The following is a 15,381-nucleotide window of genomic DNA, read 5'->3' on the forward strand; positions in this document are numbered from 1 at the left end:
TGTGTGTGTGTGTGTGTCTGTGTCTGTGTGTCCGTGTGTCTGTGTGTGCGCGTGTGTGTCTGTGTGCGCGTGTGTGCCTGTGTGTCTGTGTGTGTGTGTGTGTCTGTGTGTCTGTGTGTGTGTGTCAGGGCAAGGAAAGCTCAGGCAAACTCCTGTTTTTAGGTCAAAGGTCGCTCGCTGAGACGCAGGTTGTGACCTCTCTGTGACCCACATTTCCTGTCTGCTCCGCAGGTTTCAGCCAGAAGCCGTCGATGTGGACGTGTCCCCGCTGACATCGAGGCGCGTCAGAGGTGAAAGGTCAAGATGACGACGGTGGCCGCCGAGTACGACCGCATGGAGCTGCAGCAGCAGTACAGCGGCAGCAACGACACGGTGAACAACCGCTGGGACGACGACTGGGACAACGAGAACAGCTCGGCCCGCCTCTTCGAACGCTCCCGCATCAAAGCGCTCGCAGGTAGGAGCCCGGCCGCCATCGGCACGCCTCACAGCTCAGCAGGAAGGAAGTGATGCAGCGCTTCTGGTGAACAGACGGTCTGTGGAGGCTGAAATCTGTTAGTGATTATGGATGATCGATACGTAGAGCTGATTTACAAGAAACTGTTTCATATGAATCAGAACGTTTATTAATGTTGTTATCCACCACCGCTGACGGCTTACCTGCACAGACCTGCGCAGGTAAGCTGTGTTTCTGTTGATGTGCTGCTGTGACTCAAAGCATCCTGTGGAACATGTCAAAGAAACATACCTGAGCAACCACGAGAGCACACCTGACATGTGCTGAGTGTGGTGGCTCGGGCGCACCGCGGTCAGCAGTGTCGCCTCACAGCGTGGAGGTGGTGGGTTTGAACCTCGTGGTCCTTGCTGGGTTTGAGTAATGAGTCACGAGCCCGGCCTGTCACATGACTCTGTCACATGACTGTGTTTACATGCAGGCTGGAGGAGGAGTCTTGTTTTCAGACAAAAGTCCTTTTTACTTCTGTCTTCAGGTATTTTATTGTGAAAGGACACCTGGCGCCCTGCTGATGTCATATCTCGGCTTGCTTCACTGTGAGCTCTTCATCAGCTGAGATGCTCGCAGGTTCATTTCCTGCAGGACTCTGCACTCCAGGTGACTGAGTGATGTCAGCAGGCGCTAAATCTGATTGGCTCCCAGGCTCTGTTGGTGAAATGCACTTTGGGAGTCGTAGTCACAGCTTTGGATTCTGTTTGGAGCAGCACTGGTCCTCACAAAGATAGACATGCAGGGATGTGTGTGTGTGCACAGGATGTTTGTTCCTCACTTCCTGTCCTTTGTTCAGGAATGTGAAGAAACAATGAGGGGAAACACCCCCACCTCCTCGGCCCCCACCCCTTCACACCCTAATGACATCATGCTGAGGCTGCACCGTCATTGGCCAACACATTCCAACACACTGTAAAAAGTCTGAGCTGAAACTGGAGTCAAACTGGGAGCCATCAGCCGAGCTGCTGGGACAGCTGGGAGTGTCTGAAATCTGGAAATGAAAAGTAGAAACTTTATTTTCAGTTTTTACTCTCAGGCTGTCGCCATGGTTACACAGCTGTCAGTGTGTAACTAGATGTGTGCAGGTGCTGGCTGGTCTTCATCTGTTCTCACGTCATCATGTGATGCCTCACAGGTATCAGTGCATTCTTCTTCTCACAGGACGCACAGGTGCAGCGTGCAGCTGGAAAGGTCTGTGGGAAGTCCACTCCCACTGCCAGGAGCTGATTGGTTGGTCAGCAGCTATGAGCTCCTCCATTAAAGCAGATGTTTGTACCTCTGATGTGTTTGGGTCACCTGCAGCGCCCCCTGCTGTTTGCTGTCTGCAGGTGAAGCAGCCTTTGATCTTTTACGTGAATCCGTGTGACATTCAAGTGTTCAGCTGAAGCTGGGAAATTATAGATATCCACTTTTTACAGTGTGTTTGGATAGGGAGCGTCTGTGTGTGTGTGTGTGTGTGGAGGGAAACAGGACAATCAGTCAGATCATTGAGCAGGAAAGAAGAATGAGCGGCGTGTAGCTGCAGCGAGGGCAGGGCAGACACACACGCAGTCCCTGTCGCTCACCGTCCTGTGGCCGTCACGGCGACCTCTGGACTCTCATTACTGCACCTCTCGCGGACACGAGGGCGTTTTCCCTCTCGCTCCGATCGCACTTCAAAGGAAGTTTTTGCTGTTTTTTTGAGCCGTGGCTGTTTTTTCTCGGGGTTTTAGTGACGTTTCACACTCTCGCCGTCCTCACGTTCAGGATCAGCTGACAGTCTGCGTTCTCTGGTTCGGTTTGTGGACTCGAGCCTGTGTTCAGCTTTTTAAAACTGCGATGATGAGGGCAGGTGTTCCTGTCTGTCAGTAAAAACCAAAAACCTGATTTTGGGCTCTGAAACTTCTGAAACGACGGCTGAAGCGATGACTTCGCTCTCGGTGGGCTGACGTGCGGCGGAGCTCGTGGTTTATGATCGGCGTCGCTAAAATCGGTTTCTTAGTCCTTAACCGTGATGGAGGAGCAGCAGCTCAGCTACAACGTGCTGGAGGGTCGCTTCAAACAGCTACAAGGTAAGGAGGAGGAGCCGAGGGTCAGAGGTCGTGGCGGCAGAGGGCGTGGGTTCGGTTTCATGTAACTGGTCAGGGTGGTGGTTCCCAGTTGGGAGGCCTTCAGCGGGTCCTTGAAGGAACTGGATTGGGCACAGGTCTTGGATGTTCTTACCTGCAGACTCGCCGTGCAGCTCGGACCTCGCTGCGCGTCCATGTCTTTCCTGTGTGTATGCGGATCTTTTGCGGTATTATTGGCTGCTGCACAAACGTGTCAGTATGAGTTCCTGTGTGGCGTGGAATCGCTTCAGCATGTAAATCTCACGGATGTTAAGCAGTTTCTGTCACATGGTGTTGCTCTGCTGCTGCCACTAGGAGGCGCTGGGATGTTTACGCAGTGTTGGTGTGCAGATCTCTCCGCGCCAGGACCCAGACTGGACAGAGCGCATTTGGGCTATAAGTACTTCCTGTGAACTGCCTTCACGGAAACGCCGTGCTGCACGAACACGGTTTAGGAAACATGCTGCAGGGGGCGCCGTGGAGCCAGGCTGGCAGGCCGTAGGTCTTGATGCATAAACTTTATTTGTGTGGAACAATAAACGGAGCCATCACCCAGTCGCTTCGGTGCTCGGGTTCTAAAGCTCCGCCCACAGAGCTCATCACTGCTGTTTTAAAGCGGCATGATTACAGGCGCACCTGGGTGTCTGTGGGCATGTTGGGCGACCTTCGACCTGCTCCTGGTTAAAGTTTAAGCGCTCACTTTTACTGCTGGGCTCAGTGACATCATCACAGGCTGTCACACCTGCCCGGAGCACAGGTGCACGGGGTTCAGTCCAACTTCCTGGTGTTTCCATGGAAATGTAAGCAGCAGAGCAATGAATAATTCTGCTGGTAACACAAATAATAAAACACTTCCAGAAGAGTTTAGCAAAGACACAAGCACGAGCGTGGCACAGTAAACAGAGGCCCACCTGGTCTCACCTGGTGTCAGTGGTAACCAGTTTAGGCCTGCTGGCTGAAACCAGTCATGACGCTGAACCAAACACTGTGGTTGGCTAGTGGCGCCGTTGCTATCAGCAGCGCGGCGTCTCCACAGAGACAGCGTCAGGTCTGCAGGTCCAACAGCAGCGTCGGAGCCGCAGCATCGCCGGCGTAACCAAACAGGAAACAGGCGGGACAACAGGAATTTAACTTTGAAGGTTTGAGCTGAGTCGCACATCCACTTCCATCCTCGTGAAGCCCCACCTGTTAGAGGCGATCAGCTGCTCTCAGTTCTGCTCACGTGTTTGCCTGAATCAGCCTGTTTTAGCTCCTCCCCCTTTTGGACAGCCGTCTGTGTGGTGTCGCTGCTTTATTATAATTATTACAGCTGTTGCTGTTTCCTGTCTGTGTGTTTAGAGCAGGTCGCTGCATCAGTGTTCACATGCACCGAACATACAAATACAAACAGCAGGTGGGCGGGGCTTATGTGCCTGATAAGAGTATGAAAACTCTGATCAGGTGCCCAGACTGAAACGTGTGTGTGTGTGTTGTGCGTGCACAGATGAGCGGGAGGCGGTGCAGAAGAAGACCTTCACTAAGTGGGTGAACTCTCACCTGTCCAGAGTCTCCTGCAGGATCACCGACCTGTACATGGACCTGAGAGACGGACGCATGCTCATCAAACTGCTCGAGGTCCTCTCCGGGGAGAGACTGGTAACACACACACACACAAACACACACATAAACAGTCCTTGCACTAAAATCAACACCAGATGTGCTGCAGTACTGCGAACAGTACTGCAGCTCCTGTAGAGCGAGATGAGGGAGGAGAGACACTTCTATGGGCTTAAATTGTGGCCATAAACGTTTTGTACTTGTAAATCAAATGCGTGTTTGTGAACTAAACTGAAGTTTTGTAGCCTTGTAAAAATAAATTTGTTAGAAAGATTTATGTTTGTGCATCTACAGATCAGTAGATGCGCTCAGGTTGCCTGGATGTGGGAGAGTTTCAACTTACACGTACAAATTTTGACCCGATTTTTCTTCCTGTCAGCTGATTGGCCAATATCACCTCAATCACAAATTTAACAATCCAATCAGAGCACAGATGGGTTTGGCTGTTGGAGGGGTGCTTTACGGAGCTGCAGGTACTGGAAGAATAAATGCCTTTTACATGCCAGCCCAGTGTTTTCCTTCATCACCATGAAAACAGTCTGTGTGTGTCCGAGTTCAGTGATTTTGTGTCACAGGTCTACGTGCTTAGACAGAGACCTCCAGAACCTTTCTCTGTGGACCCTGGGGGGCAGTGTTGTGGACATGACACAGTCTTCACTAGTGGGGATACTTACAAAGCTTTCTGGTTATGAATTAGCATACATGTTTTTATTGAACATTTGAAGAAACAGCAAAAAAAACAGAAACTCTTGTAGAGGACATAAAGTCAGAGATAGAAAAGACAGGTGCATCTAGTGCAGGTAGAGCTGCTGCACACAGAGCCCAGCAGCCAGCAACAAATTCTGGATCCTTGGCTTTTAGTTAGCAGTTAGCATTAGCAGCACATCCTGCGTCCGATGTGAAAGGACCTTTATGCTGCGCACTGTGACTCACAGCAATGGTCCTGGGTCAGCCCTGACTTTGTGTTAAACTAATCCTAAAGTAATAATGTTATTTCTAACCACTGATATAGCACAACTTTATCCTTTCAACAGCTACTGAAAGTTAGGGGACCTAACTGCTATCAGATATTTATATAGCGATCCTCCAGCTTCAAACTGTATCACCCTTCAAGGACCTGCAGCTCCGTAAAGCCCCCCTCCAACAGCCAAACCCATCTGTTCTCTGATTGGATTGTTAATCAATCAACCAATCAGCTGACAGGAAGAAAAATCGGGTCAAAATTCGTACATGTAAGTTGAAACTCTCCCACATCCAGGGAACCTGAGCGCAGAGTTTACACGTAGTGTTTTCCTCTGTAAGCAGACCTTTACAGAAACATTTGTAACTCGCGTAAATATTTTTTAAAACACAAAGTCTCATCTGTAGATGCACAAACATAAAATTTTCTAACAAATTTATTTTTACAAGGTTACAAAACTTCAGTTCACAAATACGCATTTGATTTACAAGTACAAAACATTTATGACCACAATTTAAGCCCATATGCTTCTGAGTGTGCTCCGCCCCTTTTGCCCAGATATTTCCAGAGGACGTTTCCTGTGTGTCAGACGATGTCATGTGATGTCACAGCGGTCGGTCATGTGACATAAGTTTCTGGATGAGCTTCCCGAGATTTTTAAAGCGATGCTTTATTTGACGTGCGATCAGAGTAAGTCCACATTCGTGCTCCTGATGACCTCCTGGAGGGTACAGCAGCTCACAGGAAGTGACCTCAGAGTTCAAGCAGGTGTGCCTGACTTCCTGTTTTCCCTCTGAAACATTAACCTGTTTCCGTTTGAGACGGTGGACTTGTTGGCCTCAAGGAAGGCTGTGGTCCAGCTGCTGCGCTTCCTCCCACTTCCTGTAGGCCAGGAACGCCTCGCCGTCCTCCCGGGCCAGGAAGACAAGACGGTGTCTCCACTTCCTGTTATTTTGGAGACGTCAGTGGGAACCAGACACATATCCTTGCTTCAGTGTGTGATTATTGCAGCTTTTATTGTGAAAGTCTGCCCTCACAGGATGTTCATGATTTTGGATCTACACCTGTAGATCACCTGACTCTCTGCTCCTCCGCCTCCAGCCAAAGCCAACCAAAGGGCGGATGCGGATCCACTGTCTGGAGAACGTGGACAAGGCGCTGCAGTTCCTGAAGGAGCAGCGGGTTCACCTGGAGAACATGGGCTCCCACGACATCGTGGACGGAAACCATCGGCTCACGCTGGGCCTCATCTGGACCATCATACTCCGCTTCCAGGTAAGCACGCGTCACAGGTGTGACCTGTTACAGCACAGACTCAGGAGATTCCTGCAGGGCCACAGGTAAAAACGGCAGACAGGTGGAGGTGTTACTGTTCTTCCTCTTGCCCTCAGATTCAGGACATCAGCGTGGAGACGGAAGACAACAAAGAGAAGCGATCGGCCAAAGACGCCCTGCTGCTGTGGTGTCAGATGAAGACCGCGGGGTGAGGCTCACCTGCAGCACCTGCGTAGTGTCAGTGAGGCCGAGCTCAGGTTAACCTCTGCTTCCTGTCTTCTTCCTCAGGTATCCCAACGTCAACATCCACAACTTCAGCACGAGCTGGAGGGACGGCATGGCCTTCAACGCGCTCATCCACAAACACAGGTAACCCCGTCGTCCAGGTGTGATGATGCGGAGACTCGTCCCTGTGAATAAAGTTTTGTGTTTCTCGTGTTTTCAGGCCTGATTTGATCGATTTTGACAAACTGAAGAAATCCAACGCTCACTACAACCTGCAGAACGCCTTCAACCTGGCGGAGCATCACCTGGGCCTCACCAAGCTGTTGGACCCCGAGGGTAGGGACCGCACGTTTACCTGAGCAGTTCACCTGAACAGTTTGTATTTGAATCTTCTGTTTGTGCTGCAGACATCAGCGTGGACCATCCCGACGAGAAGTCCGTCATCACCTACGTGGTGACCTATTACCACTATTTCTCCAAGATGAAGGCTCTGAAGGTGGAGGGCAAACGTATCGGGAAGGTGAGTCGGCACGACTGAAACTCTCTTTCAGAGGTCACGAACTCCGCTGGCGGCGCCTCATTGTCTTGGTTTTTGCTTCCAGGTTTTGGACAACGCCATCGAGACGGAGAAGATGATCGAGAAATACGAGTCCCTGGCCTCAGACCTGCTGGAGTGGATTGAACAGACCATCATCATCCTCAACAACAGGAAGTTCGCCAACTCTCTGGCGGGAGTCCAGCAGCAGTTACAAGCCTTCAACACCTACCGCACCGTGGAGAAGCCCCCCAAGTAAGAGCGCTGCGCCTCGCCTTCGCTCTGCCTCCAGTAACGCTACCTGAGCTCTCACCTGGTCTCTGTCCCCATCAGGTTCACAGAGAAGGGGAACCTGGAGGTCCTTCTCTTCACCATCCAGAGCAAGATGAGGGCAAACAACCAGAAGGTGTACATGCCCCGCGAGGGGAAGCTCATCTCTGACATCAACAAGGTGGGAGCCGCTCCGAAGCCGTTTACCTGTCGGTCAGACCCTGTCCCGCCGCTCGCTCAGCAGAACGCAGACTCAATATGTTTCGTCTCCTGTGAACCCGAGTTACACACAGCGTTTGCAGCTGTGCAGCCGAATCCCAGCAGGGCTGTCGTCCTGCTGCTCGCGTCGGGCGCACGTAGTCGGTTTGTCTTCCCCAAATGATCGAGAGTGACGGCCGAGAGTTTTATCAGTACACGAGTTAACCTGATCTCAGGAGGAACTCACGTTCTGATCGTGTTAGCTGAAAACTGTGCGTCTGGTGTCCGGAGCATTGAAATAAGAGCCTTCGTCTGACACCTGCAGAGTTCCTTCATGGTGCAGAACAACATGACAGGAAGACGCCAGAGTCGTTCATAAGAACCAGAACGTGCAGTTTGTGAAGGCAGAAGGACCCGTGCACGAAACGTTTCCAGCAGTTTGTTAGAAAAACAGCTGTGAGCGTTTCTGCTGGTCGGGTCCAGGTGACTCAGTCCTGACCTCGCTCTGCACGTTTGTATCTCGCTTGGAGCCGGCGGTGCTGAGGCCGGGCTCGAGTCTTCTCCCGGGCTCGAACCGAGGAGCCGCTTCGGTTACGTGAAATGTGCTTTTGTTACAGAAACACGACGTTTCTAAGACGGCGTGGACTTGTGTACAGACGGATGTTTGCTGCGATGTTAAACTCTGTGTTTCCGTTAACCCTTTAAGACCTACCATAGAACCAAGTTCGCCAGAGCTTATATTATATGTTTACATGCTGTGGAGCCATTTCTGGGAGCATTTCAAGGTGATATACATCAATACAACCATTATAGCCCAAATTGTAATAATATGTCTGCATTAAGTGCATAGTAATTACATAAATTGCAAAAAACTGCAATAAACTACAAAAAAATTGAAAATCGTTTTTGTTTTTTAACATATATTTCTAGTTAGAGAAATTTAAGAGGCTTATCCCTCAAAACTGTAAATACAAAAAAGTTGCACAAACTAGTTTTTGAGTGTCTTCATAGTTTTATTTTTGAAATACACCAATTTTCATACACTGCAGGAAAAACGAAAATAAGTATTATAATGCAAATTTGCAAAAAAGCCGCATATGCATCAAAATAAACTATTTCCAGCAGTGCAATATGAGTCCTCAGCATCCCAGAAACGACACAGAAAGGCATAAAGTCAAACATAACTTTTAAAAACACAAGTATAGGCTCATAAGGCCACGATGGTAAAAAAATACATTTCCGCAAAATGACGTCACTTCCGGTTTTGGGCAGGTCATGGCGGACTTGCGATAGTTCACGCTGATAGACGTAGGAAGTGTTACAAACAGCTGATCGATCGGCAAAGCCTGTTTCTGGAATATTATGTTTTTGTTGCTGCAAGTGCTTTTTATGAAGTTTTTGCAAAGCTGTATGTGGAAGGAAACCGTGACCGAGGACAAGCTGATGGCATCAGAGGTAAGTACAACTCCTCCGGTTTCAAATGCAAAAAAAATATTGCGCTAGCTACGTGGTTGCAGTGCTACCGGGATTTAAAAATAGTTACGCAAAACCGAGCGTGCCTGCTCCGACCGGCTCTAAAGGGTTAAAACAACTCCTACACAGACTACATTTACACGCTGTAAATGCTGCTGCGTGGATTTGATGCTGACTTTGTGATCCTGACAGGCCTGGGAGCGGCTGGAGAAGGCGGAGCATGAGCGCGAGCTGGCTCTGAGGATGGAGCTGATTCGTCAGGAGAAGCTGGAACAGTTGGCCAGGCGCTTTGATCGAAAGGCGGCCATGAGAGAGACCTGGCTCAGCGAAAATCAGAGGCTGGTGTCACAGGTAGGAGGACGCAGCAAATCATGTGACCTGCCCACGTTTCTTCACTCGTGATCTCATGACACGCCGCCGTCTCTTCTCTGTCTCCAGGATAACTTTGGCTTCGACCTTCAGGCCGTCGAGGCCGCCACCAAGAAGCACGAGGCGATCGAAACGGACATCGCCGCATACGAGGAGCGTGTCCAAGCTGTGGTTGCTGTGGCAAAGGAGCTGGAGGCGGAGCGCTACCATGACATCAAACGCATCGCAGCCCGGAAGGACAACGTTATTCGTCTGTGGGAGTATCTGCTGGAGCTGCTGAAGGCCCGCAGGCAGCGGCTGGAGATGAACCTGGGCCTGCAGAGGGTCTTTCAGGAGATGCTCTACATCATGGACTGGATGGACGAGATGAAGGTACCCGAACACGGCACTCGGGGTGGGACGCAGAGAAGGTGTCTGAGCAGAAACGTGATCGTCTGCTTTTGGGTTCTAGATGCTGCTGCTGTCTCAGGATTATGGGAAGCATCTGCTGGGGGTGGAGGACCTGCTCCAGAAACACGCCTTGGTGGAGGCAGACATTGCCATCCAGGCCGACAGGGTGAAGGCGGTCACCGCCAACGCCAACAAGCACTCTGCCAGCAACAGCGGTGAGCAGCAGGCGCCTTTCCTCGCCTCTGAGTTTGATTTGAACTTGAGTATTTTTATCCATTTAATAAGGAGGAGTCTTGTTCCTCCGATAGGTGTACTTTTACATTTTCCCTTCCTTCCTGTCCAGGCTACAAGCCCTGTGACCCACAGGTCATCCAGGACCGGGTGGCCCACCTTGAGTTCTGCTACCAGGAGCTGACTCAGCTCGCCGCAGAGCGACGTGCCCGTCTGGAGGAGTCTCGCCGTCTCTGGAAGTTTTTCTGGGAGATGGCGGAGGAGGAAGGCTGGATCCGTGAGAAGGAGCAGATCCTGTCCTCTCTGGAGCACGGTAAGGACCTGACGGGGGCGCTGCGTCTCCTCAGCCAGCAGCGAGCCCTGGAAGACGAGATGAGCGGCCGTGCCGGCCACCTGCAGCACACCATTGCGGAGGGCCAGGCCATGGTGAAGGCGGGACACTTCGGTGCCACGAAGATCCAAGAGCGAATTTCCGACCTGCAGGCTCAGTGGGCAGCGCTGGAGCAGCTGGCAGCGGTGAGGAAGAAAAGGCTGGAGGAGGCTCTGGCCCTCCACCAGTTCCAGGCGGATGCTGATGACGTAGATGCCTGGATGCTGGACGCCCTGCGCATCGTCTCCAGCGGGGAGACCGGCCACGATGAGTTCTCCACCCAGGCGCTGGCCAGGAAGCACAAAGATGCAGCGGCAGAGGTGGCAAGCTACAGACCGGTCATCGACTCACTCCACGAGCAGGTTGCCTGTCTGCCAAAAGAGGAGGCGGAGTCAGAGGAGGTCCGCGGTCGGCTGACCTGTATCGAGGAGCGCTACAAGGAGGTTGCCGACCTCACCAAGCTGAGGAAGCAGGCGCTTCAGGACGCTTTGTCCCGCTACAAAATGTTCAGCGAGGCCGATGCCTGCGAAGTTTGGATCGATGAGAAGGAGCAGTGGCTGAACAGCATGGAGATCCCGGAAAAACTGGAGGACCTGGAGGTCATACAGCACAGGTGGGATTTGTTTTTGACGCTGTAATTTTTATTGATAGTGTTGTCGCAGTTTAAACACAAACATGTTACATTACAGGCGAAATAACCATACAAGCACACAGTCAAACAAACAGAACTAAAGCCAACAAAAGGTGTGGGTGCCCATCCTAATCAACTGCCACATGCACACCTGCCTTTACTCCGCATACACACTCCAGCTTATATACTTTTATACAGGCATGCATCAATAGATACACAGAGTTATAGACCTTAAATGTTTTGTTCTTCATTAATTTTCCTTGGTGCCGTATAATGTCCACTTCTCCCACAACGAAAATATCTTCCTTTAATCTGAGAAGTCATTTCTTCCATTGCATAGATCCCTAAAACAACATTTAAGCAGTGTTTTGAAGAAGGCGGATCCAGTTTGTACCAATTTCTTGTTGTAGCTTTCTTTGCAGCTATCAAGTCGTCGTACATAACATACTCTCTAATATTCCCAAGATATACAGTTTTAAAATCGTGTGGTAATTGATAGCCCAACATATTGATGCAGTTTCAGGCTCCCAAACACGTGCGTATGACGAGCTTCCATGTTACCACATCTGCTCCAAACTTGAGTCTGCTTACTTTAGATTTTTGGTGTAAGAAAGAATCGAGTAAGATGTTTCCATCCAAATTCTCTCCAGCATCTTGAGTTAGTCGTGTTCTGGGTTTCACACATATCTAACCAGCACAGGTAGGATTAGTTACACAGCACTGCCTCAGAGCAAACTGAAGGCTCTGCCTCCCATTCTACTTTTAAATACTCTAGGAACAACAAGTAGGCCTGCAGAGCGAGAGCGAAGTGCTCTAATAGGGTGATATGGTACTACAAGGTCATTGAGATAAGATGGGGCCTGATTATTTAAGACCTTGTATGTGAGGAGCAGGATTTTGAATTCTGGATTTAACAGGAAGCCAATGAAGGGAAGCCAAAACAGGAGAAATATGCTCTCTTTCTAGTCCCTGTCAGGACTCTTGCTGCAGCGTTTTGGATCAGCTGAAGGCTTTCAGGGAGTTTTTAGGACTTCCTGATAATAATGAATTACAGTCGTCCAGCCTGGAAGTAATAAATGCATGAACTAGTTTTTCAGCGTCACTCTGAGACAGGATATTTCTAACTTTAGAGATGTTGCACAAATGGAAGAACGCAGTCTTACATATTTGTTTAATATGTGCGTTGAAGGACTGAACTGGTCCTAGCACTGAACCCTGTGGAACTCCATAACTAACCTCAGTGTGTGAAGAGGACTCTCCATTATTAGATAGATATGATACAAATGTACTGTGATACACTGCAACACGTGAACTGAAGCATGATGTGTTCTGGCAGGTTTGAGAGTCTTGAGCCGGAGATGAACAGCCAGGCGTCTCGTGTCGCTGTGGTGAACCAGATCGCCAGGCAGCTGATGCACAGCGGTCACCCGAGTGAGAAGGACATTAAGACCCAGCAGGACAAACTCAATAACAGGTATGACCCGACCATCAGGTACAGAGATTCCTACCAAAGAATAACAAAATCAAAAACATTGACCTGTGAGAGTCAGGTGTGGAAGCTGCCGTGATAACCCTCTGCTCTGCCTCCAGGTGGAGCCTGTTCCGTGAGCTTGTGGACCGTAAGAAGGAGTCCCTGAACTCAGCTCTGGGCGTGCAGAACTACCACCTCGACTGCAACGAGACCAAGTCCTGGATCAAAGAGAAGACCAAAGTCATCGAGTCTACCCAGGAGCTGGGCAATGACCTCACAGGGGTCATGGCCCTGCAGCGCAAACTGACCGGCATGGAGCGTGACCTGGCCGCCATCGAGGACAAGCTCAGTGAAATGCACGGCGAAGCCCGGAGGCTGGCAGAAGAGCACCCCGATCAGGCCAACGCCATTACGGGCCGTCTGGCCGAGATCACAGCCGTATGGGAGGAAATGAAGAACACGCTAAAGAACCGAGAGGAGTCTCTGGGTGAAGCCAGGAAACTGCAGCAGTTCTTACGTGAGCTGGACGACTTCCAGTCGTGGTTATCTCGCACTCAGACCGCCATCGCCTCAGAGGACATGCCCAACACGCTTGCCGAAGCAGAGAAGCTGATGGCCCAACATGAAGGCATCAAGAATGAGATCCAGAACTACGAGGAGGACTATCAGAAGATGCGGGACATGGGCGAGATGGTGACACAGGGCCAGACGGACGCTCAGTACATGTTCCTGCGACAACGGCTGCAGGCGCTCGACACCGGCTGGAACGAACTGCACAAGATGTGGGAGAATCGGCAGAACCTGCTGTCGCAGTCCCACGCCTACCAGCTGTTCCTTCGGGATACCAAGCAGGCGGAGGCTTTCCTCAACAGCCAGGTAAATGCCCGATTAACACCTCCTCCCCTTTCTGCTCCTGCCTGTGCTTTAAAAACTCGCCATTTCTCTGTGTCTGCCCCGCAGGAGTACGTCCTGGCTCACACAGAGATGCCCACGACCCTGGAGGGGGCCGAGGCTGCCATCAAGAAGCAAGAGGACTTCATGACCACGATGGACGCCAACGAGGACAAGATTAACGGCGTGGTTGAGGCCGGTAGGCGGTTGGCCAGCGACGGGAACATCAACGGCGATCGAATCCATGAGAAAGTTACCTCCATCGACGACAGGTTCGCCAAAGCTTCACAGCATGTTCGTTCGCTGCAGAAGAACCTTTCTCGCGTTCTCCTCAGCAGACGTAGTCGGTACATTCCCGTGATTCCACGGGAAGGTGTAGGTGCCACCCTGACCTTCAGCCTTTCCAGTTGTGCAGGATCCGTCAGTGTGATGAAGGGAATCAATGTGTGTTCTTTCCATTTTGTCACTCATCCAAGTGACTTCTTCAGTCTGGAGTCAGTCTTCGGTTTTCAAGTTTTCACTGAAGACGCCAGATGAACAAAATCCACTAGACTAATGAGAAAGCAGCTGTGGAACATAAACAGCACGTCAAACCATAGCTGTCATCGTGACCCCGGCTCCGGCTGCTGTTTCTGAATCTCTAAATGTTGGGTTTGGTGAGTGTGTGAAGGTCGATCTTATCTGGGTTTTTTGTTGTGTTTCAGGCACAAGAAGAACAGGGAGGCTGCGGTGGAGCTGCTGATGAGGTTGAAGGACAACCGAGACCTGCAGAAATTCCTGCAAGACTGCCAGGAGGTCAGTCTCTGATACGAAGCCGTGCTTTAGACGCCAAAGGCAAAACGCACTCGCTGAAGCAGGGGCGTCGTCGACAAGCGCAGCGCTGTGGTTCAGACGGCGTCCTGTGATATCATCGCCTGCGTAACACTGTGTTCTGTTCTGTTTGCTGCAGCTGTCTCTGTGGATCAATGAGAAGATGCTCACGGCTCAGGACATGAGCTACGACGAGGCCAGAAACCTGCACAGCAAGTGGTTGAAGCACCAGGCCTTCATGGCCGAGCTGCAGTCCAACAAAGAGTGGCTGGACAAGATCGAGAAGGTACCGCCGTTCGCCTGAGCAGGGCAGCCAATCAGCAGTCACTCCGCTCACTCAAAAGATAAACGAGAGCATGCACGACTCACGAGCTGCAACTTTATGCCCGTGTTTGCCTCAGGCAGGTGTTCTCTGAGCTCGCTGCAAGAGAAGCTACTAAAACACATGCTAACGCTTGACCGACGGTGCAAAACTGAGCCTAAAATATACAAATTAAACATTTCATCATATAAATGAGACCCCCAGTGACCTTTAACCTGACCCAAGTGTGTCCTGACCTCAGGATGGCACGCTCCTGGTGTCGGAGAAGCCGGAAACTGAGGCGGTGGTGAAGGAGAAGCTGTCGGCACTCCACACCATGTGGGAGGAGCTCGAGTCCACCACGCAGACCAAAGCTCAGTGTCTGTTTGACGCCAACAAGGCCGAGCTGTTCACTCAGAGCTGCGCCGACCTCGACAAGTGGTTGGCCGGCCTCGAGGGCCAGATCCAGTCCGACGACTACGGCAAAGACCTGACGTCCGTCAACATCTTGCTGAAAAAGCAGCAGGTACGTCCTCCACTCACCTGAATGCAGAACAGACAGGTGGACAGCTCAATGTGAGGTTTGATTTTACTCATATATACAGCTATGACACCTGCAACACCACACCTGCAACACCACACCTGTAACACCACAACAGTAACACATAGGGATGGGTATCGTTTAGGTTTTATCCGATACCGGTGCCAAATCGGTACTTTTGAAACGGTGCCGGTGCTTAAAGAATGGAGAACACAAACTTTGTCCAAAAACCTCTCATGTTCAGCTGTTTG

The 15,381-nt window shown here is 50.8% G+C and overlaps 1 protein-coding gene across 2 annotated transcripts in view; it reads left to right on the forward strand.

Moving 5' to 3' along the window:
• LOC102203963 (spectrin beta chain, non-erythrocytic 1-like) overlaps positions 1-15,381 on the forward strand; it is a 37,976-nt gene that overhangs the window by 9,797 nt on the left and 12,798 nt on the right. Inside the window, exons 2-20 of one of the 2 annotated variants that reach the window (XM_005748598.1) lie at positions 232-457; positions 4,076-4,227; positions 6,251-6,424; positions 6,541-6,632; positions 6,713-6,793; positions 6,870-6,985; positions 7,057-7,169; positions 7,252-7,439; positions 7,518-7,635; positions 9,318-9,476; positions 9,564-9,866; positions 9,946-10,099; positions 10,228-11,098; positions 12,453-12,590; positions 12,707-13,463; positions 13,548-13,750; positions 14,183-14,273; positions 14,428-14,574; positions 14,852-15,115. In XM_005748598.1, coding sequence (XP_005748655.1) covers positions 304-457; positions 4,076-4,227; positions 6,251-6,424; positions 6,541-6,632; positions 6,713-6,793; positions 6,870-6,985; positions 7,057-7,169; positions 7,252-7,439; positions 7,518-7,635; positions 9,318-9,476; positions 9,564-9,866; positions 9,946-10,099; positions 10,228-11,098; positions 12,453-12,590; positions 12,707-13,463; positions 13,548-13,750; positions 14,183-14,273; positions 14,428-14,574; positions 14,852-15,115 — 4,275 coding nt within the window. In that variant the 5' untranslated portion in view covers positions 232-303. Of the gene's footprint in view, positions 1-231; positions 458-1,988; positions 2,557-4,075; positions 4,228-6,250; positions 6,425-6,540; positions 6,633-6,712; positions 6,794-6,869; positions 6,986-7,056; positions 7,170-7,251; positions 7,440-7,517; positions 7,636-9,317; positions 9,477-9,563; positions 9,867-9,945; positions 10,100-10,227; positions 11,099-12,452; positions 12,591-12,706; positions 13,464-13,547; positions 13,751-14,182; positions 14,274-14,427; positions 14,575-14,851; positions 15,116-15,381 lie in introns of those variants that run through there. The other variant, XM_005748599.1, reaches the window with a different exon arrangement.

The sequence above is a fragment of the Pundamilia nyererei genome, unplaced genomic scaffold (assembly GCF_000239375.1).
Source record: "Pundamilia nyererei isolate P.nyererei 1_Seehausen unplaced genomic scaffold, PunNye1.0 scaffold00225, whole genome shotgun sequence".
Classification (NCBI taxonomy): Eukaryota; Metazoa; Chordata; class Actinopteri; order Cichliformes; family Cichlidae; genus Pundamilia; species Pundamilia nyererei.